General features: G+C 59.3%; 3 protein-coding genes across 4 annotated transcripts in view; 2 read left to right on the top strand and 1 right to left on the bottom strand.

Annotated features, from left to right (window-relative positions):
• The first annotated feature begins 451 nt into the window (after window positions 1-451).
• On the top strand, window positions 452-9,255 carry MINDY1 (MINDY lysine 48 deubiquitinase 1). Of its 2 annotated transcripts, none has more exons than XM_054396961.1 (11): window positions 452-1,619; window positions 3,333-3,434; window positions 3,601-4,655; window positions 4,781-4,838; window positions 6,181-6,245; window positions 6,376-6,534; window positions 7,142-7,244; window positions 7,982-8,124; window positions 8,231-8,410; window positions 8,517-8,672; window positions 8,850-9,255. In XM_054396961.1, the coding sequence occupies exons 3-11, from the start codon at window positions 3,630-3,632 to the stop codon at window positions 8,916-8,918; spliced, it is 1,959 nt and encodes a 652-aa protein (XP_054252936.1). In that variant the 5' UTR covers window positions 452-1,619; window positions 3,333-3,434; window positions 3,601-3,629; the 3' UTR covers window positions 8,919-9,255. The 2 variants fall into 2 exon arrangements, with proteins under 2 accessions (XP_054252936.1, XP_054252937.1); XM_054396962.1 differs by having other exon boundaries at window positions 452-1,541.
• A 2,608-nt stretch (window positions 9,256-11,863) lies between these two features.
• CERS2 (ceramide synthase 2) lies at window positions 11,864-16,838 on the top strand. The gene is made up of 10 exons (XM_054396918.1): window positions 11,864-12,050; window positions 12,828-12,945; window positions 13,033-13,151; window positions 13,331-13,388; window positions 13,501-13,551; window positions 13,802-13,894; window positions 14,494-14,622; window positions 14,719-14,825; window positions 16,081-16,234; window positions 16,704-16,838. Exons 1-10 carry the CDS (start codon window positions 11,878-11,880, stop codon window positions 16,836-16,838), a joined length of 1,137 nt encoding a protein of 378 aa, XP_054252893.1. The 5' UTR covers window positions 11,864-11,877.
• Window positions 16,839-22,337: 5,499 nt separating this feature from the next.
• The window catches only part of SETDB1 (SET domain bifurcated histone lysine methyltransferase 1), a 42,551-nt gene continuing 40,672 nt past the window's right edge, over window positions 22,338-24,216 (bottom strand). The window contains 2 exon segments of the mRNA XM_054397018.1: window positions 22,338-22,455; window positions 23,569-23,657. Of these exon segments, the coding sequence (XP_054252993.1) occupies window positions 22,338-22,455; window positions 23,569-23,657 (207 nt within the window).

Genomic DNA, 24,216 nt, shown 5'->3' on the forward strand with positions numbered 1-24,216 from the left:
CGAGCCAACCCAGCCCGACCCAGGATCACCCAGCACGGCCCAGCGCGGCCCTGCCCTTCCCTCCGCCCCTTCCCAGGCCGCGGGGCGCGGCCTGCCGCAGGGGGTGCTGGGAAGGGAGGGGCAAGCGGTGGGGATGGTCGAGGCCTGCCGCGGAGGGTGCTGGGAAGGGAGAGGAGCAAGAGCTAGGGGTGGACGAGGCCTGCCGCGGGGGGTGCTGGGAAGGGGGCGGGGGCAAGCGGTGGGGATGGACGAGGCGTGCCGCGGGGGGTGCTGGAAAGCCCTCCGCCCGCTGTCCCCGCCCCCTTCCCAGCATCCCCCGCGGCAGGCTCTAAGGGGAGCTGTTTTGGGGGGGAGTTGGTACTGGTTTATACTGGGGTGGAATTCACAGCCCCGCACCCACCTGTTGCCAGCTCTAGGCCGAGTCTGGGTCTCCCCACACCCTCCCAAAGCTGGATCGGGACACCTCTCTCCCCGTCCCCCGTTTTGAGATTTGATGCCGTCACAAAATGGCGTCACCCCCATCCCAAGCCGGTTAAGGGCTTACTGGTGACCAGTAAGGGTCTGGTGGGGCCACTGCGGCTGGTGGTTGAAGTGGGAGGTGTAGGTGGAATTGAGTGTATGTGTGTGGGGAGGGCAGATAAATATCCAATGTCCGCCTGGTTTCCTCCCCGGGGTCTGGCTTCGAAACGGGGCAAAAGGGCTGAGTTTTGGTGGTGCTGCTGGTGAGGCCTCCCCCAGACGCGGTAGGAATTGGTGGAGGGTTGGTGGTGGAGGAGGCAGCTGCCTGCTGTCTTCTCTCCCCACCCCTCCTGCCCATCCTCCTCTTCCTCCTCCTCCTCCTCCCTTCTCCATCTCCTCCTTCTCTTCCTCCTCCCCCGCAGTAAATCCTCCTTCCCTGCAGAGCTGGAGCGTGGGGCTGGTGACGGAGATTAGGCCTCTGCCCGTTGGGGAAAAAAGGAGAAGGGAAAAAAAAGCAGAAGAGGAAAAGGAAAAAAAAGGACGAGTAAAGAAGAATAAAAAGCAGGGAAAGGGGAGGAATAAGGAGGGGGAAAAAAAGGAGAAGGAATAAGGAAAAAAAGCGAAAAAGGAAAGGGAGGAAAGAAGGAATAAAGAGGAAAGAAGGAATAAAGAGGAAAGAAGGAATAAAGAGGAAAGAAGGAATAAGGAATAAAAGAAGAGGGAAAAGGAATAAAGATAAGAGGATAAAAGAAGGAAAAAGGCAAAAGAAGAGGAAAACGGAAAACGGAGGAGTAAATAAAAGAAGAAGAAAAAGAGCAAAAAGGAATAAAGAAAAAAGAGAAGAGAAAAGAAGAGGAAAAAATAAGGAAAAGAGGAAAAAATAAAAGAGGAAAAAATAAGGAAAAGAGGCAAAAATAGAAAAAAAGATTAAAGAGAAATAAAAAAGGAGCAAGAACTAAAAGGAAAAGGAAAAAAAGGAAAGAAGGAAAAAAGGTGGAGAAAAGAGGAGAAAAGAAGAGGGAAAACAGGAAAAGGAAAAAGAAGGAAAAGAAGAAGGAATAAAGAAGGAGAAAAGATAAAAGGTAGAAAAAAGAAGGGAAAAAGAGGGGGGAAAAAGGATAAGGAGGGCGAGGCAACGCCGGCAGCAAAGCGGCCGCAAAGTAAGAGCTGGGCTGGGGGACAGCGGGGGTGGCCTTGAGGGGTGGGGGCTTGGGGGTGCTCGGGTGGGTGACAACCTTCCGAGTGCCCCACGAGTGACGGCCGCGGGTGGAGGGTGACAGCGGATCCGTGACAGTGACAGCCAAGCTGGCCTGGGGCTCAGCGGCGGTGGGCTGGGGGCTCCGGGGAAACTGAGGCAGGGTGGTGGCGACCCCCCCAGCCCCTCGCCACCAGCCCCTCCCCCTCCTAGCGCCACCCCCTCGCCCCGGGCGGGCTCGGCCACCCCCAGCCGGTTTTACCGGATCCCGGCGCCTCCGCCGACGCCAAGCCTGGGCTGCGGCTGCCACCGAGGCTGGCAGGGTGGGTTTGGCACCGCGGGCAGTGCCCAGGGCTCCGTGGGCACACGGCGAAAACAGGAGGGTGGGAGGGGGTTCGCTGGGGGGGGTTAATGGGTCCGGACTGGGTCCGGACTGGGTTGGGACTGCGCTCTTACTGTTTGTTTGTTACTGGTTTGGTTTTGTTTACTGTTTGGTTTTGTACTGATGTTTTTTTTTCCCCTAAGTTTTTAACTATTTTTTATTTTATTGTCTTTTAACTGATCTTTACTTTTTTAACTGATTTTGTTGGGTTTCACTTATTTTAGCTTTCCTTCTTTTTTTACTTTTTAGCAACTTTAAAAACTGTTTTTCAACTCAGGTTTTCAACTTTTTAAAACTTATTTAACTTATTTTTTTAACTGGAAAAACTTTTAGCTTTTTTTAGCTCTTTTTAGCTTTTTGCTTTTATTTTATCTTTTTTTAGCTTATTTTTGTAGCTTTTTTATGGCTTTTATTACAGCTTTTTTGTAGCTTATTTTAGCTTTTTAATTTTTAATCTTTTTAAGCTTTTTTTAGCTTTTTCAGCTTATTTTTTAGCTTTTTTTAGTTTATTTTTTAGCTTTTTTTTTAGCTTTTTTTGGGCTTTTTTTGGGCTTTTTTTGGGCTTCTTTTTGGGCTTCTTTTTGGGCTTTTTTTAGCTTTTTTTTTTAGCCTTTTTTAACTTATTTTTAAACTTATTTTTTAAAACTTTTTTAAACTTCTTATTTTTTAGCTTACTTTTTAAACTTATTTTTAAACTTATTTTTTAAAACTTTTTTAAACTTCTTATTTTTAGCTTACTTTTTAAACTTATTTTTAAACTTAACTTTTTTAACTTTGAAAACTTTTTTTGCTCTTTTAAACATTTTTTAATTTATTTCTTTATGTATTTTTACTTTTTTAAATTTTTTTTACCTTTTAACTGTTTTTCGTTGTCTTTATTACTATTTTAGAAGTTTTTTGTACATTTTATAAACTTTTTTAAACCTTTTTTAAACCTTTTTTAACTTTTTAAACCTTTTTTTTACTTTCTAAATTATTTTTTAACCTTTTTTAACCTATTCTTTTACCTTTTAAACCCTTTTTCTACTTTTTAAATCTTTTTTTTTGAACCTTTTAAAATTTTGTACATTTTACACTTCTTTTTCCCTGGGTTTTAGCATTTTTTAATTGAATTTTTTTAATTTTATTTTTAAAATTAATTTTTATTGTCTTGTTTAATCTGGATCTTTCTAACCCAAATTCCCAGATCTCTTGGATATTCGAAAGCCAAATTCCCAAATCTCTTTGACTGTTGCAAAGCAAATTTCCCAAACCTTTTGAGTGTTTCTAACCCAAATTTCCCAACTTTCTCCTCAGGTTCCTGTTCTCTGGGCTGAATTTGCAGGAAATCTCTCTTGGAGGTGCTGGGCTCCAACCTCTCCCTACCACTGCTGCACTGAGTCCCTGGATTCTTCCCAGGTGAGTTTGGGATTTTCCCTGGAACAGGTAAAATCCACAAACATTGAACTGCTGAAAGAGGATTTGGACGCAGGGACTGGGGAGGAAAAAATGGGAGCTAAAGGAGCTCAGAAACTGAACTAAAACGTCTTCTTTTTCTTGGAATACCCAAATTTGCCCTTCTAAGGGAGAGATTTGGGATGCAGCTGATCCAGGATGGACCTAGAGCATTCCCAGGAGCCTGATCCAGACCTGCCTGAGGCAGAAGGCCACAGTGAGAGCCTCATGGAGCAGCCACCCAAGCAGGAAGGGACAATCCCAGCCCCTTCCAGTGGTGAAAGGACCTCCCAGCTCCCAGAGGAGGACAGAATTCCAGGTGGCATCCAGGAGGCTGTTGGCAGGGACGGAATTCCAGGTGACATCCAGGAGGTCATTGTCAGGGACGAAATTCCAGGTGGCATCCAGGAGGCTGTTGGCAGGGATGAAATTCCAGGTGGCACCCAGGAGGTCTTTGGCAGTGATGGAATTCTGTCTGGAAGCCAGGAGGCCGTTGGCAGGGACGAAATTCCAGGTGACATCCAGGAGGTCATTGTCAGGGACGGAATTCCAGGTGGCGTCCAGGAGGCTGTTGGCAGGGATGAAATTCCAGGTGGCATCCAGGAGGTCATTGTCAGGGACGGAATTCCAGGTGGCGTCCAGGAGGCTGTTGGCAGGGACGGAATTCCAAGTGGCATCCAGGAGGCTGTTGGCAAGGACAGAATTCCAGGTGGCATCCAGGAGGCTGTTGGCAGGGATGGAATTCCAGGTGGCATCCAGGAGGCTGTTGGCAAGGACAGAATTCCAGCTGGCATCCAGGCGGCTGTTGGCAGGGATGGAATTCCAGGTGATACCCAGGACAGTGTGGCACCAGCCGGGCAAACCGCGGTGCCCTGCGGCGGGGCCGAGGAGGTGCCCCTGCCTTGCCCCCTCGATGAGCATCCCCAGGGTGATGCCAAGGAGAAGCAACCCTCAGAAGCTGGGGGGGCCGTGGAGGGTACCCCCGTGCCCAGCCCGGCTGCCAGGGCGGTGGAGCCGGCAGCTGAGTGCCCCCAGAGGCGGAGCCCGAGCCGGGACGCGGAGGAGGATTTCTACTGCGTGAAGTGGATCAGGTGGAAGGGCGAGCGGACCCCCATCATCACCCAGAGCCAGAACGGGCCCTGCCCCCTGCTGGCCATCATCAACATCCTCTTCCTCCAGTGGAAGGCAAGCAGGGCGCAGCAGGGGGGCGTCTGGGGGGGGCCTGGTGAGGGGGCATCGAGCTGAGCTCCCCCACAAGCTGGGGAGGGGAAGGCGCCGGGGGGCAGGCCCCAGCTTCTCCATGCTTCCAGGTGAAGCTGCCCCCGCAGAAGGAGGTGATCACAGCAGAGGAGCTGATGGCACATTTAGGTGAGTCCCTGCTGGGCACACTGCCAGGGGGTGGCTTATGGTTCACTGGCACACTGGGGGCTGACCCTGCTGCCAGGCTGTGGGTCATGGAGCACTGGGGGCTGACCCTGCTGCCAGGCTGTGGGTCATGGAGCACTGGGCGCTGACCCTGCTGGCAGGCTGTGGGTCATGGAGCACTGGGCACTGACCCTGCTGGCAGGCTGTGGGTCATGGAGCACTGGGGACTGACCCTGCTGGCAGGCTGTGGGTCATGGAGCACTGGGGACTGACCCTGCTGGCAGGCTGTGGGTCATGGCACTGGGGGCTGACCCTGCTGGCAGGCTGTGGGTCATGGAGCACTGGGGGCTGACCCTGCTGGCAGGCTGTGGGTCATGGCACTGGGGGCTGACCCTGCTGGCAGGCTGTGGGTCATGGCACTGGGGACTGACCCTGCTGGCAGGCTGTGGGTCATGGAGCACTGGGCACTGACCCTGCTGGCAGGCTGTGGGTCATGGCACTGGGGACTGACCCTGCTGGCAGGCTGTGGGTCATGGCACTGGGCACTGACCCTGCTGGCAGGCTGTGGGTCATGGCACTGGGGACTGACCCTGCTGGCAGGCTGTGGGTCATGGAGCACTGGGCACTGACCCTGCTGGCAGGCTGTGGGTCATGGCACTGGGGGCTGACCCTGCTGGCAGGCTGTGGGTCACTGGCACACTGCAGGCAATGGTTCACAGCCACACCAGGGGCTGACCATGCTGGCTGGCAGTGGTTCACTGGCACACTGGGGGCTGACCCTGCTGGCAGGCTCTGGGTAACTGGCATACTGCAGGCAGTGGTTCATGGTGTACCAGGGGCTGGCTGTGCTGGCAGGCAGTGGTTCACTGGCACACTGCAGGCAGTGGTTCATGGTGTACCAGGATTGGCTGTGCTGGCAGGCAGTGGTTCACTGGCACACTGCAGGCAGTGGTTCATGGTGTACCAGGGACTGACCATGCTGGCAGGCTGTGGTTCACTGGCACACTGCAGGCAGTGGTTCATGGTGTACCAGGATTGGCTGTGCTGGCAGGCAGTGGTTCACTGGCACACTGCAGGCCATGGTTCACTGGCACACTGCAGGCAGTGGTTCACTGGCACACTGCAGGCAGTGGTTCATGGTGTACCAGGGGTTGGCTGTGCTGGCAGGCCGTGGTTCACTGGCACACTGCAGGCAGTGGTTCACTGTGCACCAGGGGCTGACTCTGCTGGCAGGCAGTGGTTCACTGGCACACTGCAGGCCGTGGTTCATGGCACACTGGGGGCTGACTGTGCTTGGCAGGCAGTGCTTCCCTGGCACACAGGGCCTGACTCTGCTGCCTTGCAGGGGACTGCATCTTGGCCACCCAACCTCGGGAGCCATCCGAAGGGCTGCAGCTGAATTTCCAGCAGGTGAGGAGCCCAAGGCCGTTTGTCACCCAGCCCCACAAGGGATCCCCCTTGAGCTGCAAGACTTTTTTTGGGGTGCCAGCCCTCTCCCTGAGCATTGTGTCCCCCCACTCCTGCTTTCCTCCCCTCCCAGAACATCAATGACACCATGATGGTGCTGCCCAAGCTCTCCACGGGGCTGGACGTCAACGTGCGCTTCACAGGGGTCTCGGACTTCGAGTACACCCCAGAGTGCATTGTCTTTGACCTCCTCAATGTCCCTCTCTACCATGGCTGGCTGGTGGACCCCCAGGTGAGCTGCCCTCTTCCCCCAAATGCTGTCCTGCTGCCTGCCTGGTGGCTCCAGGGATGGGAAGGGAATGATCCAAGTGCTGGTGAGACCCTGGCCCAGGTTGCCCGGAGAGGTGGGAGCTGCCCAATCCCTGGCACCATCCCAAGGAAGATTGTTTGGAGCTCTGAGCAACCTGCTCTGGTTGGGGATGTCCTTGCTGACTGCAGGGGGATGAGCTGAAGGAGCTTTGAAGGTCGCTTCCAACCCAAACCCTTCTGTAATGCCATGTTGAGGGCTTTGAACAGGATCCCCAGAGGGGTTGTGGAGTCTCCTTCTCTGGAGACTTTCTCAAGACCCCTCTGGATGTGTCCCTGTGTGACCTGCACTGGATTCTATGGCCCTGCTCTGCCAGGGGGGTTGGACTCAGTGATCTCTGGAGGTCCCTTCCAACCCCTGACATCCTGTGATCCAGTGGAATCCTGCCCATGGCAAGGGGTGGGGGTGGGTCCTAGATCTTTGAAGGGCACTTCCAACCCAGCCCCTTCCATGGTGGCTCCTTCCCCATGGTGGAAGGTCACAACCCAGCTTCTTGGACATGCCCATGATGATCCTTTCCCCTCCCTTGCAGACCCCAGAGGTGGTGCAAGCCGTGGGCAAGCTGAGCTACAACCAGCTGGTGGAGAAGATCATTACCTGCAAACAGGCCAACGACTCCAGCCTGGTCAGTGAAGGTAACAACCCCTCCCCCACCCAGCCCCCAGCTCCCTGGGCACCCCGAGGTGAGGTGGGGAGAGTCTCACTGCTGGGGAGGCACTTTTTAGGCTGTCAGGGAGTGATAGGAGCAGAGGGAATGGAGCCAAACTAGAAGTGGGGAGATGCAGATTGGACCTTAGGAAGAAGTTCTTCCCCATGAGGGTGGTGAGAGACTGGCAGAGGTTGCCCAGGGAGGTGGTGGAGTTCCCATCCATGGAGAGGTTCCAGAAACCTGTGCCCATGGCACCTGGGTGGTGTTGGGTTGATGCTGGACTGTGAGAGAGTTGAGGTTGTTCAGTCTGGAGAGGAGAAGGCTCCCAGGAGACCTTCTTGTGGCCTTGCAGGATCTGAAGGGGGCTCCAGGAGAGCTGGGGAGGGACTTTTGAGGGTGTCAGGGAGGGATAGGACTGGGGGGCATGGAGCAAAACTAGAAATGGGGAGATGCAGATTGGATGTTAGGAAGAAATTCTTCCCCATGAGGGTGGTGAGAGACTGGCAGAGGTTGCCCAGGGAGGTGGTGGTGGAAGCCTCATCCCTGGAGGTGTTTGCAGCCAGGCTGGATGTGGCTGTGAGCAACCTGCTGTGGTGTGAGGTGTCCCTGCCCATGGCAGGGGGGTTGGAACTGGCTGAGCCTTGAGGTCCCTTCCAACCCTGACACTTCTGTGATTCTGTGAATGCCCTGGGCCCTTGCTCCCACCCTGCTGTGTCACCCCAGGGCTGGTGGCAGAGCAGTTCCTGGAGTCCACAGCCTCCCAGCTGACCTACCATGGGCTGTGTGAGCTGACAGCTGCCGTCCAGGAGGGTGAGCTCAGCGTCTTCTTCCGCAACAACCACTTCAGCACCATGACAAAGCACAAGGTGAAGCTTTTCTTACCCCCTCCCCACCTGCCAGAACCTCCCTGCCCCCTCCCCACTACACCTCCACGCTGGCCAGACCCAACTGTCCCTCCCCCTCTCTCTCCAGGGCCACCTCTACCTGCTGGTGACGGATCAGGGCTTCCTGCAGGAGGAGAGGGTGGTCTGGGAGAGCCTCCACACGGTGGATGGGGACAGCTGCTTCTGTGACACCGATTTCCACCTCAGCCACACCCTGGGCAAGGAGGGGGCCACCGCTGCCACCCCTGAGCAGAGACAAGTGGACCAGGTAGGGGACAACCAGGAGCCACTCAAGGCCTTGTCCCAGCACTCAGGGACGCTGTGCTGAGCCCCCTCCTCTCTTTTTTTTTTTTCTGTCTCCCCAACCCTGCCAGGACTACATGATGGCTCTGTCACTGCAGCAGCAGCAGCAGGGCCAGGACCCCTCAGCACTCAGTGACCTGGAGCTGGCCAGGCAGCTGCAGCAGGAGGAGTATCAGCAGCAGCAGCCTCAGCCTCCTCCTCATTCTCAGCAGCAGGTCCCCATGCAGGTACTGTGGGTAACCCACCCAGGACTGCAGCGTGCAGGGGGTTGTGGGTGCCTCTCCCCGCCCCTGCTCTCTGCCCCACTGTGGGGGAGGTGCTGGGTGGCTCCCTGCAATGATTTTTGGGGGGGTGGTCTGTGCTGGTGCTGCCCCTCCCCAGCCCCTCTCTCCCTGTGCCCGCAGGCGCGTGCCCGGCCGCCCGCCGAGCGCAGGCAGCGCCAGAAGCCGGATCTGGACTGCACCCTCCTGTAGCACCCTGGGACTGGACACTGCTGGGGGGCACCCAGCCCTGCTCTGCCTCCCTCTCCTGTCCCCCCACCAGGCTCCTGGCTAAGCTGGGCAGATCCTAGGGGGGTCCCTGGGCACTGGAGTCCCAGGGGGCCACAGAGGGGTGGGGGTGTCCTTCCCCTCTTGCCCCAGGGCTGGGACCAGCCCAGTTTTTCCAGTGGCCTTAACGCAGGGGAGTCCCAGCCTGGGGGATCCCACTCAGGAGGGTCCCTGCTCCTCGACGTGGGGGACACGTGTCTGGGGACACACAGGCACCCCCGTGTCCAAAATGTGGCCTTAGCCCGTGGCAAATAAAGGACTTGTCCCCATGCAGGTGGGTCCAGGCCTCTGGGTGCTGCTGAGGGAGGTTTGGGGTGGGGGTTGGGAGGAGGCATGGGGAAGGGTTGAGGGGAGGGTTGGGGGGACAGGACCCCCCACACCCTACAGCCAAGCACGTGTTGGGTTGGGGGCAATGGGGCCCTCTGCATCCCACAGCCATGTGGCCTGGGGGGTGTTTGGGGTGATGAGACCCAGCCACGCAGGTTTGGGGGGGGGGTTCAGGCGCTGGGACCCCATGCACCCCCCAGCCACAAGGGTCTGGGGAGGATTTGGGGTGACAGGATCCTCTCTCCCCTCCACAGCCGCAGAATGTTTAGGGGTGAATTTGGGGGGGAGGGGACCCTCCACACCCCCTAGGCATGCACCGTTAGGGTGGAGTTGGGGGGCGTTGGGTGGGGTGCGGCCCGCAGCGCCCCACGGACAGGTGGGGTCAGGGGAGAGGGGGCTGCCTTGGGGGTGACGAGACACCCCTGCCCCGCACACGCACACACAGAGCGCTGCAGCCCCGCCCCGCCCCGCGGTTTCTCCCCCCGCTGCGCGGAGCGTTGCAGTATCTCTCGCCTACCGCCAGGGGGCGTCCCATCGCCATGCCCAGCGATCGATTGCTCAGGCCTGGCCCCGCCTCTCCCCCTTCCCACCCCACCCCTGCAGGGGGTGCTCGGCGTTGGCGGTGACGTCACTCCCGCCCGCTGCCTGGCGCGGGGCGGGCGCGGGGCGCGGGCTGAGGGGGGGGGGGTCCGCGAGCGGCAGCGCGAGGCGGCGGCGGCGGCAGCAGCAGCGCGTGAGTGAGGGAGGGGGCGCGGGGGGGGGGAAGGGCTCGGGGGGAGCTTGCGGCAGGGTCCGGGGCCAGGGGTCCGAGGCGGCACCGGCGAGCAGCCAGCAGCAGGGCAGCGCCGCGGGAGGCTCAGCTCGGGCCGGGCCGGGCCGGGCCGCGGTGGGGGCATAGTTCCCGCTTCCCTCTTCCCGGTTTCGCTCTCTGGGGCCCTCCCGGCTGCGGCCCAGCCCGGGCCTGCTGCGGGGCGGGCGGGGCAGGCCCCGGTGGGGCGGGGGTGGGTTCTCGGGGGTGTGCGTTGGACTTGGAGCCTGCTGGGGGCCTCGCCGCCAACTTCCCGGTGCTTCCCGGCCGCCTCCCGCGGGCAGCCCCGGGCCTCGCTGCACGCTCGCACACCCCCCGCGGCGCTCCGCGGGGCCTCTCCGGCAGCCTTGGCCGGGCCGGGCGGGGCGGGCCCGTGGCCGGCGTTGGAGGGAGGCGGTGCCCACCCACCCCCGGCTCGCTGCGAGGGCTCGGGCCCGGCCTTCGGCCCCGCCAGGCTCGGGTGCGGCCTCCCCCGGGGCTCCTCAGGCCGGCGGCGAGTCGGTAACGCCAGCCCCGGGGGATACGCACACCTCAGGAGCCCCCGCTGCGGGGTCTCGGCCGGGACTCGGTGCCCTGCGATGCTCCCGGTCTCCTTTTTTTATCCCCAGACCTAAAAACTTCAGACTTTTCTCCTTTTCCAGTAGGGTCGCTCCTGGGGCGTCCTGCCAGGCGCTGCCGGTCCCCTCCTTCCCCCGGCAGCTCCCGGTTCCAGCGCCCCTCCGTCCGCGGGACAGCGCCCGGGTCCTCCAGTCCCCATTTCCCCGTGGGGAAAGACATCGCCAGCCCTGACCGGGGCCTCACCCCGAGCCCTCCCACGCTGTGGCTGCCTGCCCTGCCCTCCCTTCCCGTTACCTGCCCGTGGCACCGGGAATCGGGGCGCGCTCCTTGCCTCGCCTTGCGAAACCGGCCCCGGCGGTTCCTCTTTCCCTGCCCGGAGCCAACCCGGCTCGTCCCTATTCTCAGCCCCAGCGATTTACCTCGCAGGGGACCCCCTTGGTCCCTATTCCAGCCCCACGGAGCTCGGTTTTGGCTCCCAGCTCCCGGTTCGTGTCCGCCGCCGGGAGGTGGAGGGGAGGGACGAGCCGGGGATGCGCTGACCCCCAGGGCCGGGGCGGCTTCCCCAGGCCGCGGCGGTGCCGGTGACTCGCCGTGGTCACCGTCGGGAGCCTTTTGAAGGCACAAAGGTTCTCATTGTGCCGCCGCCAAATCCCTAATCCTGCGCCGCTCGGGTCCGGCTGCCCGGCCCGGGGGTGGCAGAGGGCTCCGCGCCTCCGTTTCGCACCCCGGTGTTGGGCTTCGTGCCCCGGGATCAACCCTGGGATGCAGGGAGAGGACCCACACGGAGGGGCTTCCCCCTTCCTCTTCAGCCTGCCCTGGTCCTGGTGTTTTTTTGCCTATCCCTTTCTCAAGCGGGGACGGGGAAGTCCCGGGGGGCCGGGCCGCCGGTTCCTCCCCGCGGCCGGTGCCAAGGATCCGTCCCGGCGGCCTCGGTTAATCATCAGCCGCTGCCCTCTGGGCCACAGGGAGCAAAGTCCCTGCGTGCTGGAGCCCAGCGCCGGCCGCTCCGTGTGGCACCAGGGGGACTGCACCGGGACCCTCCCCGCCGGGAGCTCACCGGGAGGCCAGGCTGGGGGTGCCGGCTCCAGCCAGGGCGTTGTGACCGCAGCGGCTGGAGGGAGCTGGGAGCCAGACCCTCCCCCCCTGACCCGTTCCTCACCTCTCCCTCTCTCGTCCTTCCCTCCTCCCAGCATGTTTCAGACCCTGCACAGCTACTTCTGGTGGGAACGGCTCTGGCTGCCGGCAAACCTCACCTGGGCCGACCTGGAGGACAGGGATGGCAGAGTCTATGCCAAAGCCTCCGACCTCTACATCACCATCCCCTTGGCCTTCCTCTTCCTCATCGTCCGGCACCTCTTTGAGACGTGAGTCCCTTCCCCGGGGGGGGAACACCCTGACCCCCAACTCTCCCTGGGGATGTCACCCCTCTGGATGTGTCACCCTGTCCTCAGCACCCCAGGTTTGGGGGGGTCCTGCCTGCCTCCCCCCAGCCCATATGTAGGGCCAGGGGTGGCTGCCCCCGGGGGGTGCCCAGCACAGGCCTGGCATTGTGCATCCTCTGCTGCCCTTATCGGGCAGGGGCGGCCGCTGGCCCCCGCGGCTGAGCAGAGATTTGTTGGGCAAACAATGGAGAGCCAGGGCTGGGAACAGGCTGAGCTTTGTTGGGAGGGCAGCAGAAGGGGGAGGCAGCCTTGCCCGGGCTGGGTACAGCCCTGCTGCTTCCCTGGAGGGACACTCCCTGCCACCCTGGGGTGCCAGCAAGACCCTGGAGGGGGATTCCCCTCCCTGGGTAACGACTGCAAGTGAGGAAGAAATTCTGTAGAGGGAGGGTGGGGAGAGCCTGGCACAGGTTGCCCAGGGAGGCTGTGCCTACCCCCTCCCTGGAGGTACTCAGTGCCAGGCTGGATGAGGCCTTGAGCAGGCTGGGCTGGCAGGAGGTGTCCCTGGGCATGGCAGGGGCTTGGAGCTGGCTGAGCTTTGAGCTCCCTTCCAACCCAACCCAGACTGGGAGCCTACAAAAAGCCACCCATGGAATGGGGTCACAAAGGCAGGCCATGGGTCCCTGGGTGGCTTTGAGGGGGCAGCATGGGGTGGATGACCCCCGGATGGAGCTGTCTGATGTCCCCTTTCTCCCTGCCCAGGTACGTGGCCACCCCCCTGGCCGGGCTGCTGAACGTCAAGGAGAAGATCAGGTTAAGAGCCTCTCCCAACCCCGTGCTGGAGAAGTTCTATGCTGCCACCACCAAGCACCCCAAGCAGGTGAGGCTGGATGCCAAAAGGCCCTGAAGGAAGGGGGCCCAGCTGGCACCTGGTGGCACGGTGGTGACCTCCCTGCTGCCCCCCCAGGCCGAGGTTGAGCTGCTGTCCAAGCAGAGCGGCTGCAGCGTGCGGCAGGTCGAGCGCTGGTTCCGCCGCCGCCGCAACCAGGACCGGCCCAGCCTGCTGAAGAAGTTCAGGGAGGCCAGGTGAGAGCCCTGCCAGCTGTCACCAGCACCCTGTGGGCCACCTCTCCCTGCTCTGGGGGTGCTTTGGGGGCCACCTGCTGGGCTGGTGGAGGGTGGATGGTGGGGGGCTGGTGGGGTCCGGCCTGCTCCCTTCCCTCGCCCTGGTGCCCACCTGAGGACCATCTGCTTCCTTTTTCCAGTTGGAGATTCACCTTTTACCTTCTTGCTTTCATTGCTGGCATGGCTGTCATAGTGGATGTAAGTGTGGTCCCCTCCCCCTGGCACACCCAGGCCCCTCGGCCTGACCCCCCAAGTCCCCTCTAACACCTCTCTGTCTCCTCCTCCTCCTCCTCCTCCCCACCCCCCACAGAAGCCTTGGTTCTACGACCTGCGGGAGGTGTGGAAGGGGTACCCCATCCAGGTGAGTGCCCAGCCTCATCCCAGCTGCCACCCCAGAGCCACCAGAAGGCAACCAGAGGGCATGGGGGGGTGGGGTGTGGGAGGGTCTCTCCAGGCTGGCAAAGTGACTCTGGGACCCTCGTCTGCGACGTGCCCAAGGGCTTTGCCCATCCAGGGGTGCAGAAGGGTGCTTGGGGCACCAGTGGGGGTCTGGTTGGTGCCCATGGAAGGGGTACCTGGAGGACCCCTGCCAAGCTGTGCCCTGCTTGCAGAGTGTGCTGCCCTCCCAGTACTGGTACTACATGATTGAGCTCTCCTTCTACTGGTCCCTGCTCTTCAGCATCGCCTCCGACGTCAAGCGCAAGGTGAGGTGAGGGCAGGCTCCTGAGGCAGCTGGGAGGCTCCTGGTGGTGGAAAGGGTTGGGAGGGAGCTCCAAGCTCAGCCAGCTCCAACCCCTGCCCTGCCCAGGGACACCTCCCCCCAGCCCAGCTTGCTCAAGGCCTCATCCAGCCTGGCCTGGAACACCTCCAGGGAGGGGACAGCCACAGCCTCCCTGGGCAACCTGTGCCAGGCTCTGCCCAGCCTCACTCTCAACAATTTCTTCCTCCTCTCCACTCTCAATCTCCTCCCTCCCAGCTCAAAGCCATCATCCCTCAGCCTGGCACCCCCAGCCCTTGTCCCAAGTCCCTCCCCAGCTCTCCTGGAGCCCCTTCAGCTCCTGGCAGGCTGTTCTGAGGTCTCCCTGGAGCCTTCTCTTCCCCAGGCTGAGCAGCCCCAACCCTCCCAGCCTGTCCCCACAGGGGAGGTTCTCCAAGCTCCCATCCTTCACCCTCAGGGTGGGCATTAGGGAGCAGGATCTGGGGCTGCAGGAGGGTGGATTTTGGAGGCTGGCAGGGAGCTGGGGGGCTGCAGCTGGCTTTGCTCTAACCCTCCCCCCACCCACGGCCTCTTTGCTGGCCGCAGGACTTCAAGGAGCAGATCATCCACCACGTGGCCACCATCATCCTCATCAGCTTCTCCTGGTTCGCCAACTACGTGCGGGCAGGGACCCTGATCATGGCCCTGCACGACTCCTCCGACTACCTGCTGGAGGTAGGATCCCCTCCAGGCCCTCCCCCCACCCCCCAGGGCCACATCCCCTGCGCCCCACCCCTCCCCCCCCCCTCACCCCCTGCTGCCTCCCTGCAGTCTGCCAAGATGTTCAACTACGCTGGCTGGAGGCACACCTGCAACAACATCTTCATCGTCTTCGCCGCCGTCTTCATCGTCACGCGGCTGCTGATCCTCCCCTTCTGGTGAGGGGAGGCGCAGGCACGGGATGGAATGGGGTGGGAATGGGGTGGGAATGGGGTGGGATGCGGTGGGGTGGGAATGGGGTGGGAATGGATGGGCTGGGGTGGGAATGGGGTGGGAATGGGGTGGGATGCAGTGGGGTGGGAATGGGGTGGGAAGGGATGGGATGGGGTGGGAATGGGCTGGGGTGGGAATGGGGTGGGAAGGAGTGGGATGTGGTGGGGTGGGAATGGGGTGGGGTGGGAATGGGATGGGGTGGGATAGGGTGGGAATAGGGTGGGAATGGGATGGGGTGGGATAGGGTGGGAATAGGGTGGGAATGGATGGGGTGGGAATGGGGTGGGGTAGGGTGGGATAGGGTGGGAATGGGGTGGGAAGGGATGGGGTGGGATGGGAAGGGATGGGATGGGGTGGGATAGGGTGGGAATAGGGTGGGAATGGATGGGGTGGGAATGGGGTGGGAAGGGATGGGGTGGGGTGGGATGGCAGAGGGCTGCTGCAGGGGAAAGTGAGGCATGGGCTGAGGAGGGCCCTCTGGGATGGGATAGGAGAAGAGAGGAGGGAATGGGATTGCATGGGGATGGGATTGCATGGGATGGGATGGGATGGATGCCATGGGATGGAATGGATGGGAATGCATGGGATGGGATGGATGCCATGGAATGGGATGGATGCCATGGAATGGAATGAATGGGATGGGAGTGCATGGGACGGGATGGAATAGATGGCATGGCATGAGATGAATGGCATGGGATGGTATAGGATGGGGTAGGATGGTTTGGGATGGATGGATGGGATGGGGGAGGATGGGATGGGAAGGAATGGATGGGGATGGGTTAGGATGGCACGGGCTGGGTGGCACGGGCTGGGCTGGGTGGCACTGGCTGGGCTGGCTGGCACAGGCTAGGCTGGGTGGCACAGGCTGGGCTGGCTGGCACGGGCTGGGCTGGGTGGCACTGGCTGGGCTGGGTGGCACTGGCTGGGCTGGCTGGCACTGGCTGGGCTGGGTGGCACTGGCTGGGCTGGGTGGCACGGGCTGGGCTGGGTGGCACAGGCTGGGCTGGGTGGCACTGGCTGGGCTGGGTGGCACTGGCTGGGCTGGCTGGCACTGGCTGGGCTGGGTGGCACTGGCTGGGCTGGCTGGCACGGGCTGGGCTGGCTGGCACGGGCTGGGCTGGGTGGCACTGGCTGGGCTGGCTGGCACGGGCTGGGCTGCTGCTGGCCCTGCCCCTGCTGAGGGAGTGGTGGCCATGCCAGGATCATGCACTGCACCCTGGTGTACCCCCTGGAGCTCTACCCTGCCTTCTTTGGGTACTACTTCTTCAACTCCATGATGGTGGTGCTGCAGTCCCTGCACATCTTCTGGGCCTACCTCATCATCCGCATGGCTCACAAGTTCATAACTGGAAAGGTCAGGAGGCCCTGGGGGCTGCCAGGGGCTGGGCAGGGGGCCTGGGGGAGGGGGCTGGGAGCTGCCCCCAGCAGCAAGGGGGAAGGGAGAGAGACCTCCCCCAGGCCTGGCTTCTGAGGGGTGCAGGGGAGGAGCCCCCTGTGGGGGTGCAGGGGAGGGGAAACTGAGGCAGGGGAGAGGAAACTGAGGCAGGGGAGGGGAAACTGAGGCAGGGGAGAGGAAACTGAGGCAGGGGAGGGGAAACTGAGGCAGGGGAGAGGAAACTGAGGCAGGGGAGAGGAAACTGAGGCAAGGGAGGGGAAGCTGAGGCAAGGGGAGGGGAAGCTGAGGCAGGGGAGGGGAAGCTGAGGCAGGGGAGGGGAAACTGAGGCAGGGGAGGGGAAACTGAGGCAGGGGAGGGGAAACTGAGGCAGGGGAGGGCCTTGTGCCCTGCCATCTGAGCTCCAGCCTTTCCCCTCTGCCCCCACAGGTGGTGGAGGATGAGAGGAGTGACCGTGAGGAGACTGACAGCTCCGAGGAGGAGGAGGAGGCAGCCAAGAATGGGCCTCTGTCCAACGGCCACCCCCACCCTGTGCTCAACAACAACCACCGCAAAACCGACTGAGTGCCAGGGCCTGCCACGGCCTGGCCCTGCCAGTGCCACCCCCCTGCCCTGCCCTGCCCAGCTCCCTGCCCCCTGCCATCCTCTGCCCCCTCCCCGGTGCTGCAGCAGAGCAAATGGGGACCCCAGAGAGTCCATCTCGGCCCCACCCCCACCCCAGCCCCCTCCGTGCCCTGCTCCGGGCACTGCTGTGCCTCAGCCTCACCCTCGGTGCCCTCTCACCTGCTGCCTTAAGCCACTGGGGCCTGGGATGGGCAGGGGAGGGTGGCTCCTGCCAGTGTCCCTTTGGGGTGGCTCCTGCTGGGGTGGCTCCTGCCAGTGTCCCTTTGGGATGGCTCCTGCTGGGGTGGCTCCTGCTGGAGTGGCTCCTGCCAGTGTCCCTTTGGGGTGGCTCCTGCCCTTCCTTACAGCCCCCCTCAGGTCTGCCATGGCTGGAGGGCTCAGCTCTGGCCCCACTCCCAGGGCTCCAGTCCCCTCCCAGGGCTCCAGCCCCCTCCTAGGGCTCCAGCCCCCTCCCCAGCCTCCAGCCCTGGTTATTCCCTTCCCTGTTCCCAGTTATCTGGGATCCCATCCTGAGCTGCCTCTTCAAACAGTGGGAGAAAAGCAATGCCCTTCCCTGCCCCCCCCTGGCACCAAGAGAAGGAGGAGAGTGGCAGAGCCCTGGCCAAAGCCCTTCCCTGCCCCCCCTGGCACCAAGGGAAGGAGGAGAGTGGCAGAGCCCTGGCCAAAGCCCTTCCCTGCCCCCCCTGGCACCAAGGGAAGGAGGAGAGTGGCAGAGCCCTGGCCATAGCCCTTCCCTGCTCCCCCCTGGCACCAAGGGAAGGAGGAGAGTGGCAGAGCCCTGGCCAAAGCCCTTCCCTGCTCCCCCCTGGCACCAAGGGAAGGAGGAGAGTGGCAGAGCCCTGGCCAAAGCCCTTCCCTGCCCCCCTGGCACCAAGGGAAGGAGGAGAGTGGCAGAGCCCTGGCCAAAGCCCTTCCCTGCCCCCCTGGCACCAAGGGAAGGAGGAGAGTGGCAGAGCCCTGGCCAAAGCCCTTCCCTGCCCCCCTGGCACCAAGGGAAGGAGGAGAGTGGCAGAGCCCTGGCCAAAGCCCTTCCCTGCCCCCCCTGGCACCAAGGGAAGGAGGAGAGTGGCAGAGCTGCCCTGGGAGAGCTGGGAGGGAGGAGGAGAAGAGGAATCTGGGCTGGGGGAGGAGGAGGTTTTGGGGTCTGGTCACTACTTGGTGCCTCCCAGAGGAGTTTAACCTCTTCACTTCCCTTCTGTCAGTGGCTTTTGAGTCTCTCTCTCTCTCTGTGGCCTCTCCCCAGCTGTCACAGGACAAATTTCCAACTGATTTTGGGGTTGGTTTGGGGGTTTGTTGGTTTTTTTTTTTTTTTTTTGTGGGGGTGAGAGGGAGGGGAGGGAGATTTGGTTTTTGTTTCTATTTATTTAGAAGACAGAGAAGAGCCAAACTTGGCTCTGCCCTCCCACATCCAACCTTGGGATGTGGAGAGAACTTCCCAGCACACGGAAAAGAAAAAAAAAAAAAAAACAAAAGGAGGAGGTAGGGGAGGGTCGAGGGAGGGTGGGGGAGGGTAAAGGACCATTAACCAACTTCAGACCAAAATCTGTTTTGTTGCTGTTTGGGTTTTTTGTTGTTGTCGTTGGAGTTTCTTTTTTTTTTTTTTTAAGGGGAAAAAAAAAAAAAAAAAGAGAAAAGGTTAAATATATTAAAAATGAAGAAAAAAAAAACAAAAAAAAAAAAAAGAAAACTAATAAAGTTCAATAGAAAACACCAAAAAGAAAGAGAAAGAAAGAAAAAAAAAAAAAAAAGAATCAAATCTGGGGACACCTTCTGGTGGTAGCTTCACAACCACACCCCTGGGGAGGGCTTTATTTTGGGGAGGGGGTTGAGTGCTTTGGGTCACCTTTGTTTAGGCTTGAAAGAGGTCAGATTGGAGGAGTTTGGTTCTTTTGGCCATTTTTTGCTTCTTTTTGGTCCTTTTCCTCTCCACCAAAGGCTTTCCATAGTGCCCAGATTGGAGGATTTTTGGTTATTTTGGTTCTTTTTTTGCTCCCTTTTCTCTCCACCAGAAGCTTTCCAGAGAGCCCAGATTGGAGGATTTTTGGTTATTTTGGTTCTTTTTGCTTCTTTTCCTCTCCACTAAAAGCTTTCCACAAAGGCCAGATTGAAGGATTTTGGTTCTTTTTGGTCCTTTTTGTTCTTTTTGGTCCTTTTTGTTCTTTTTGGTCCTTTTTGTTCTTTTTGGTCCTTTTTGTTCTTTTTGGTCCTGTTTGTTCTTTTTGGTCCTTTTTGTTCTTTTTGGTCCTTTTTGTTCTTTTTGGTCCTGTTTGTTCTTTTTGGTCCTGTTTGTTCTTTTTGGTCCTTTTTGTTCTTTTTACTCCTTTTTGTTCTTTTTAGTCCTTTTTGTTCTTTTTGGTCCTTTTTGTTCTTTTTGGTCCTTTTTGTTCTTTTTGGTCCTTTTTGTTCTTTTTGGTCCTTTTTGTTCTTTTTTTGGTCCTTTTCCTCTCCACCAAAAGCTTCCCACAGTGCCCAGATTGGAGGAATTTGCTTCTTTTCCCTTATTTTCCTCTCTACTAAAAGCTTTCCACAGAGCCCAGATTGAAGGATTTTGGTTATTTTGGAGGCTTTTGGTTACTTTTGCTATTTTTTTTGTTCTTTTCACCTCCACCAAAAGCTTTGCATAGTGCCCAGACTGGAGGATTTTTGGTTCTTTTGCTTCTTTTTCCTTCTTTTCCTCTCCACCAAAAGCTTTGCACAGTGCCCAGACTGGAGGATTTTTGGTTATTTCGGAAGATTTTTGGTACTTTTTTTTGGTTATTTTGGTTCCTTTCACCTCCACCTAAAGCTTTCCACAGCCTGGAGCTTGGATTTTTTTTTTTTTTTCCCCCAGCTTTCCTGAGGAGCTCCTCCACCTCCACCACCCTCCTGGGGCTGACAAAGCTGCTATTGAGGTAGCCCCCAAGAGGCTGCAACCTGAGCTTGCCCAGGGCCTAGAAAGGTTCTTTTGAATCACACAAAAAAGTTATTTAGCATGGAAAAAAAAGCCACAAACAACCCAAAAAAGGCTTAAAGGCTTCCCTTGTGCCTGAGTGCCTGAGGGCTTGGGGGGGGTGAGGCTGGAAGCTCCTCCAGCCACCCCCAGAATCGGGGGGGGGGTTGTGTGTGTGCACTGCAGCTGGTGGCTGAGGGGAGATTTAAGGCCTGGGGGGTTTCAATTTGCCTTTTTTAAGGCTCTCTTCAAGGTTTATTGAATCATTTTTGGGGTTCATTGGATGGTTCTGAAGCTTTTTAGGGTTTATTGAGCCTCTTTGTGGGGGTTATTGAACCATTTCGGGGGGTTTGTTAAACCTTTTTGGGGTTTATTGCAACTTCTGAGGGGGGGTTGTTGAATGTTTTGGGGGTTTATTGAGCCTTTTTTGGGGCCTTTTTGGGCTTTGGTGAATATTTTGTGGAGTCTGGAGCAGTTTTGGGCTTTATTCAACCATTTTTGGGATTCATTGAACCATTTTGGGGGTTTGGTGACTTGGGGTTGATTGAATCTTTTTGGGGTTGATTGAACCCTTTTTGGGGTTGATTGAACCATTTTTGGGCTCTATGGAATGCTTTGGGGTCTTATTGAGTCTTTTTTGGGGTTGAGTTGGTTCCATGGCCATTGGGTTGGTCCCATGTCCATTGGGTTGGGTTTGTGCCTGTTGGGTTGGAGCTGTGTTGGTTGGTTCCATGGCCATAGGGTTGGTTCACGTCCATTGGGTTGGTTCCATGTCCATTGGGTTGGGTTTGTGCCTGTTGGGTTGGAGCTGTGTTGGTTGGTTCCATGTCCATTGGGTTGGTTCCATGGCCATAGGGTTGGTTCCATGTCCATAGGGTTGGTTCACGTCCATTGGGTTGGTTCACGTCCATTGGGTTGGTTCACGTCCATTGGGTTGGTTCATGTCCATTGGGTTGGTTCCATGTCCATTGGGTTGGTTCCATGTCCATTGGGTTGGTTCCATGTCCATTGGGTTGGTTCATGTCCATTGGGTTGGTTCATGTCCATTGGGTTGGTTCCATGTCCATTGGGTTGGTCCCATGTCCATTGGGTTGGGTTTGTGCCTGTTGGGTTGGAGCTGTGTTGGTTGGTTCCATGTCCATTGGGTTGGGTTTGTGCCTGTTGGGTTGGAGCTGTGTTGGTTGGTTCCATGTCCATTGGGTTGGTTCATGTCCATTAGGTCTCAGATCAGGGCTGTTGGGTCGGTTCCACATCTCTTGGGTTGGTTTCATGTCCCTGGGGTCAGGTCTCTTGGGTTGCTTCCATGTCCCCTGAGCTGATTTCGTGTCCCTGGGGTCAGGTCTCTTGGGTTGGTTTCATGTCCCTGGGGTCAGGTCTCTTGGGTTGGTTTCATGTCCCTGGGGTCAGGTCTCTTGGGTTGCTTCCACGTCCCTTGGCTCAGGGCTGTGTGGGTTGGGTCCATGTCCTCCAGTCCCCTGTCCAGCAGCCAGCCCTGCCTGGCCAGCAGCAGCTCCACCCTCCCTGGCTGCCCTTCCTTGCCCTTCCCTGCTGCCAGCTGCAGGTGCCCAGCCCTGCAGGTTTGGTCTGCTCCAGTTCAAGGCTGCCTCAGCTGCAGCTTGGAAGCCAAACTCTGGATTGTGACTCTGGATCCATCCCAGGAGGGCAGGAGAAGACAACCAGCAGCAAACCCAGCAAGAGAAGCTCAAGCAGCTCCTCCCTGCCAGGCCCAGAGTGGATTGGTTGAGTTTGCTTTGCCAGGAGGAAGGCTCTAGGGGGTGCTGGGTGCCCTCCCTGGGCCCCTGCCCCATCCTGCTCTGGGGCTGTGCCCCTGCAGTCCCCACGGGAAGGAGGATGGAGGGGGTGCTGGAATCCACTCCTCAGGGCTTTGCTGCAGCTACACTCAAGGGTGAGATTTGTTTTTTGTTAAAAAACCAAACTTTATTGCTTTGGAACCAAGGAGAGGCTCTTCAGAGCCTGGCACAGCTCTGGGCTGCTGCTCCCCACTCCATTCACAGCACCACTGCCAGCCCAGCCAGAGGGACCCCAGCTGGGGCCCTCCCCTCCGTCCCTGCTCCCTCCCAGCCCAACCCCCAGGCCCCAAGGGCTAAATCCCAGCCCCTGAGGACTTCCCTGGAGCTGGGGGGACTGCAGCACCCTGGGCTGTGTGTCAGGAACTGGGGAAGGAGCTGGAATAGAATGGGAACAGGCAAGGGCTGGGCTGAGGGCCTGGCCAGGGGTGCTGAGGGGGGCACTGCCCCCTCCCAGGGTGGCATTGTCCTCTCCCAGCTTCTGCCACAGCCTGGGGGTTCCAAAGTTCACAGCCCCGGGTTTGGGCACCACCCTTCCACCCTGCCCCTGGGGGCACCCCCAGGAGCAGCAGGTCCTGGTCCTGCTCCCTGTGCCAGTGAGCAGGAGGAGCCACAGCCACACAACCACCTCCTGGGCAGGGCCTTGGCCCTCCCCCAGGCCCAGGCAGCACCGAGAGGGTCGCGGTGGGGGCAGGGCAGGGCTCACAGCAGGCGCCCTCGGCACTCGATGGCCCCACAGCAGCACAGCAGTTCCTTGCCCTCCACGCTGCCAACCTCGTAGTTGTAGTCCCAGGTGAGCTCAGTGCCAGCACGGATCCTCCTGGGCAGAGAGACAAAGCCAAAGGCATGGCAGGAGAGGCCATGCCAGCAGCCAGCAGGGCAGGAGAGGTTCCCTTCCCCCTCTACGCTGCCCTGGGGAGGTCACAGCTGGAGGGCTGGGGCCAGCTGTGGGCTCCCCAGTTCAGGAGGGAGAGGGAAGTGCTGGAGAGAGTCCAGCAGAGGCTGTGAGGAGGCTGAAGGCTTTGGAACATCTGATGGGGAAAGGCTGAGGGCTGGGAGCATGAAGAGCAGCCCCAGAGGGGAGCTGAGCAATGCTTGCAGGTACCTGAGGGGTGGGGGGCAAGAAGCAGGAGCCAGGCTCTGCCCAGTGGTGTCCTGGGACAGGCCAAGAGGCAAGGGACACAAAGTGCAACCCAGGAGGTTCCACTTCAACATGTGGAGAAAATCCTTCAGTGGGAGGCTGCTGGAGGCCTGGAGCAGGCTGCCCAGAGAGGTTGTGGAGTCTCCTGCTCTGGGGACTTCCAAGCCCCATCTGGATGTGTCCCTGTGTGCCCTGCCCTGGGTGACCCTGCTCTGGTCTGGATGATCCTCAGAGGTCCCTTCCCACCACGCTGTGATTCTCTGGGGCAGACACGAGGTGGGGAAGCTCTGCTGCCATCTGACCTCACTGGCTGGGGCAGCCCAGCCCAGCCCAGCCCAGCCCAGCTTGCCCTGGGGCCTGGGGGAAGCAGCTGGGGCAGCTCCATGGCGAGCAAGGGGCCAAAGGTCTCCCCTGAACCCCTCCCCATGGGCACATGGCAGGGAGTCAGCACAGCCTCAGTGAGGGCTGGGACTCAACCAACTTTGGGAAGTCCTAAAACTGCTGGAAATGGCACCAGAACCTCCAGCAGAGAAGGGAAAGGTCCTCAGCCAAGCTGCTCCATGCTCAGGCTGATGGGAAACCAGGCTAGGAGGAGCAGGACAGCCCTGGGGCTGCAGGAGCCTGGTGACCACACAGGGCCCCCTCTCCCTGGAGGGGTTCAAGGCCAGGCTGGATGAGGCCCCGAGCAGCCTGGGCTGGGGGGAGGGGTCCCTGCCCGTGGCAGGGGCTTGGAGCTGGAGAGGCTTTGAGGTCCCTTCCCACCCAGCCCAGCCTGGGGCTGTCTCCACTCACTTGCTGGCGAAGAAAGCGACCCAGGGGAAGCGCAGGTCATGAGTGTCCACAAAGACATTCTGCACAAAGAGGTTGGGGCTGCAGCTGTGCTGTGGAGACAGCAGAGAGGGGGAGAGGTGAGGGGAGTGGGGAAAGAGGGGGAGAGGGGGGAAGAGGGGGTGAGGAGGAAGAGGGGGAGAGGGGGAAGAGGGGGAGAGGAGGAAGAGGGGGAGAGGAGGAAGAGGGGGAGAGGAGGAAGAGGGGGAGGAGAGGAGGGAAGAGGGGGAGAGGAGGAAGAGAGGGAGAGGAGGAAGAGGGGGTGAGGAGGAAGAGGGGGAGAGGAGGAAGAGGGGGAGAGGAGGAAGAGGGGGAGAGGAGGAAGAGGGGGTGAGGAGGAAGAGAGGGAGAGGAGGAAGAGAGGGAGAGGAGGAAGAGAGGGAGAGGGGGAAGAGAGGGGAGAGGAGGAAGAGGGGGGTGAGGAGGAAGAGGGGGTGAGGAGGAAGAGGGGGAGAGGAGGAAGAGGGGGAGAGGAGGAAGAGAGGGAGAGGAGGAAGAGAGGGAGAGGAGGAAGAGGGGGTGAGGAGGAAGAGGGGGAGAGGAGGAAGAGGGGGAGAGGAGGAAGAGGGGGTGAGGAGGAAGAGGGGGTGAGGAGGAAGAGGGGGTGAGGAG

This window comes from Indicator indicator, chromosome 40 (genome assembly GCF_027791375.1).
Source record: "Indicator indicator isolate 239-I01 chromosome 40, UM_Iind_1.1, whole genome shotgun sequence".
NCBI lineage: Eukaryota > Metazoa > Chordata > Aves > Piciformes > Indicatoridae > Indicator > Indicator indicator.

Excerpts from the sequence above, each read along its gene's own strand:
- CERS2 (XM_054396918.1), top strand. The coding sequence starts at position 11,878 with ATGTTTCAGACCCTGCACAGCTACTTCTGGTGGGAACGGCTCTGGCTG. Across the intron at positions 12,946-13,032 it reads CCACCAAGCACCCCAAGCAG|GCCGAGGTTGAGCTGCTGTC; the intron begins GTGAGGCTGGAT and ends CTGCCCCCCCAG. Across the intron at positions 13,152-13,330 it reads AAGAAGTTCAGGGAGGCCAG|TTGGAGATTCACCTTTTACC; the intron begins GTGAGAGCCCTG and ends TCCTTTTTCCAG.
- MINDY1 (XM_054396961.1), top strand. The coding sequence starts at position 3,630 with ATGGACCTAGAGCATTCCCAGGAGCCTGATCCAGACCTGCCTGAGGCA. Across the intron at positions 6,246-6,375 it reads TGCAGCTGAATTTCCAGCAG|AACATCAATGACACCATGAT; the intron begins GTGAGGAGCCCA and ends CTCCCCTCCCAG. Across the intron at positions 7,245-7,981 it reads CTCCAGCCTGGTCAGTGAAG|GGCTGGTGGCAGAGCAGTTC; the intron begins GTAACAACCCCT and ends GTGTCACCCCAG.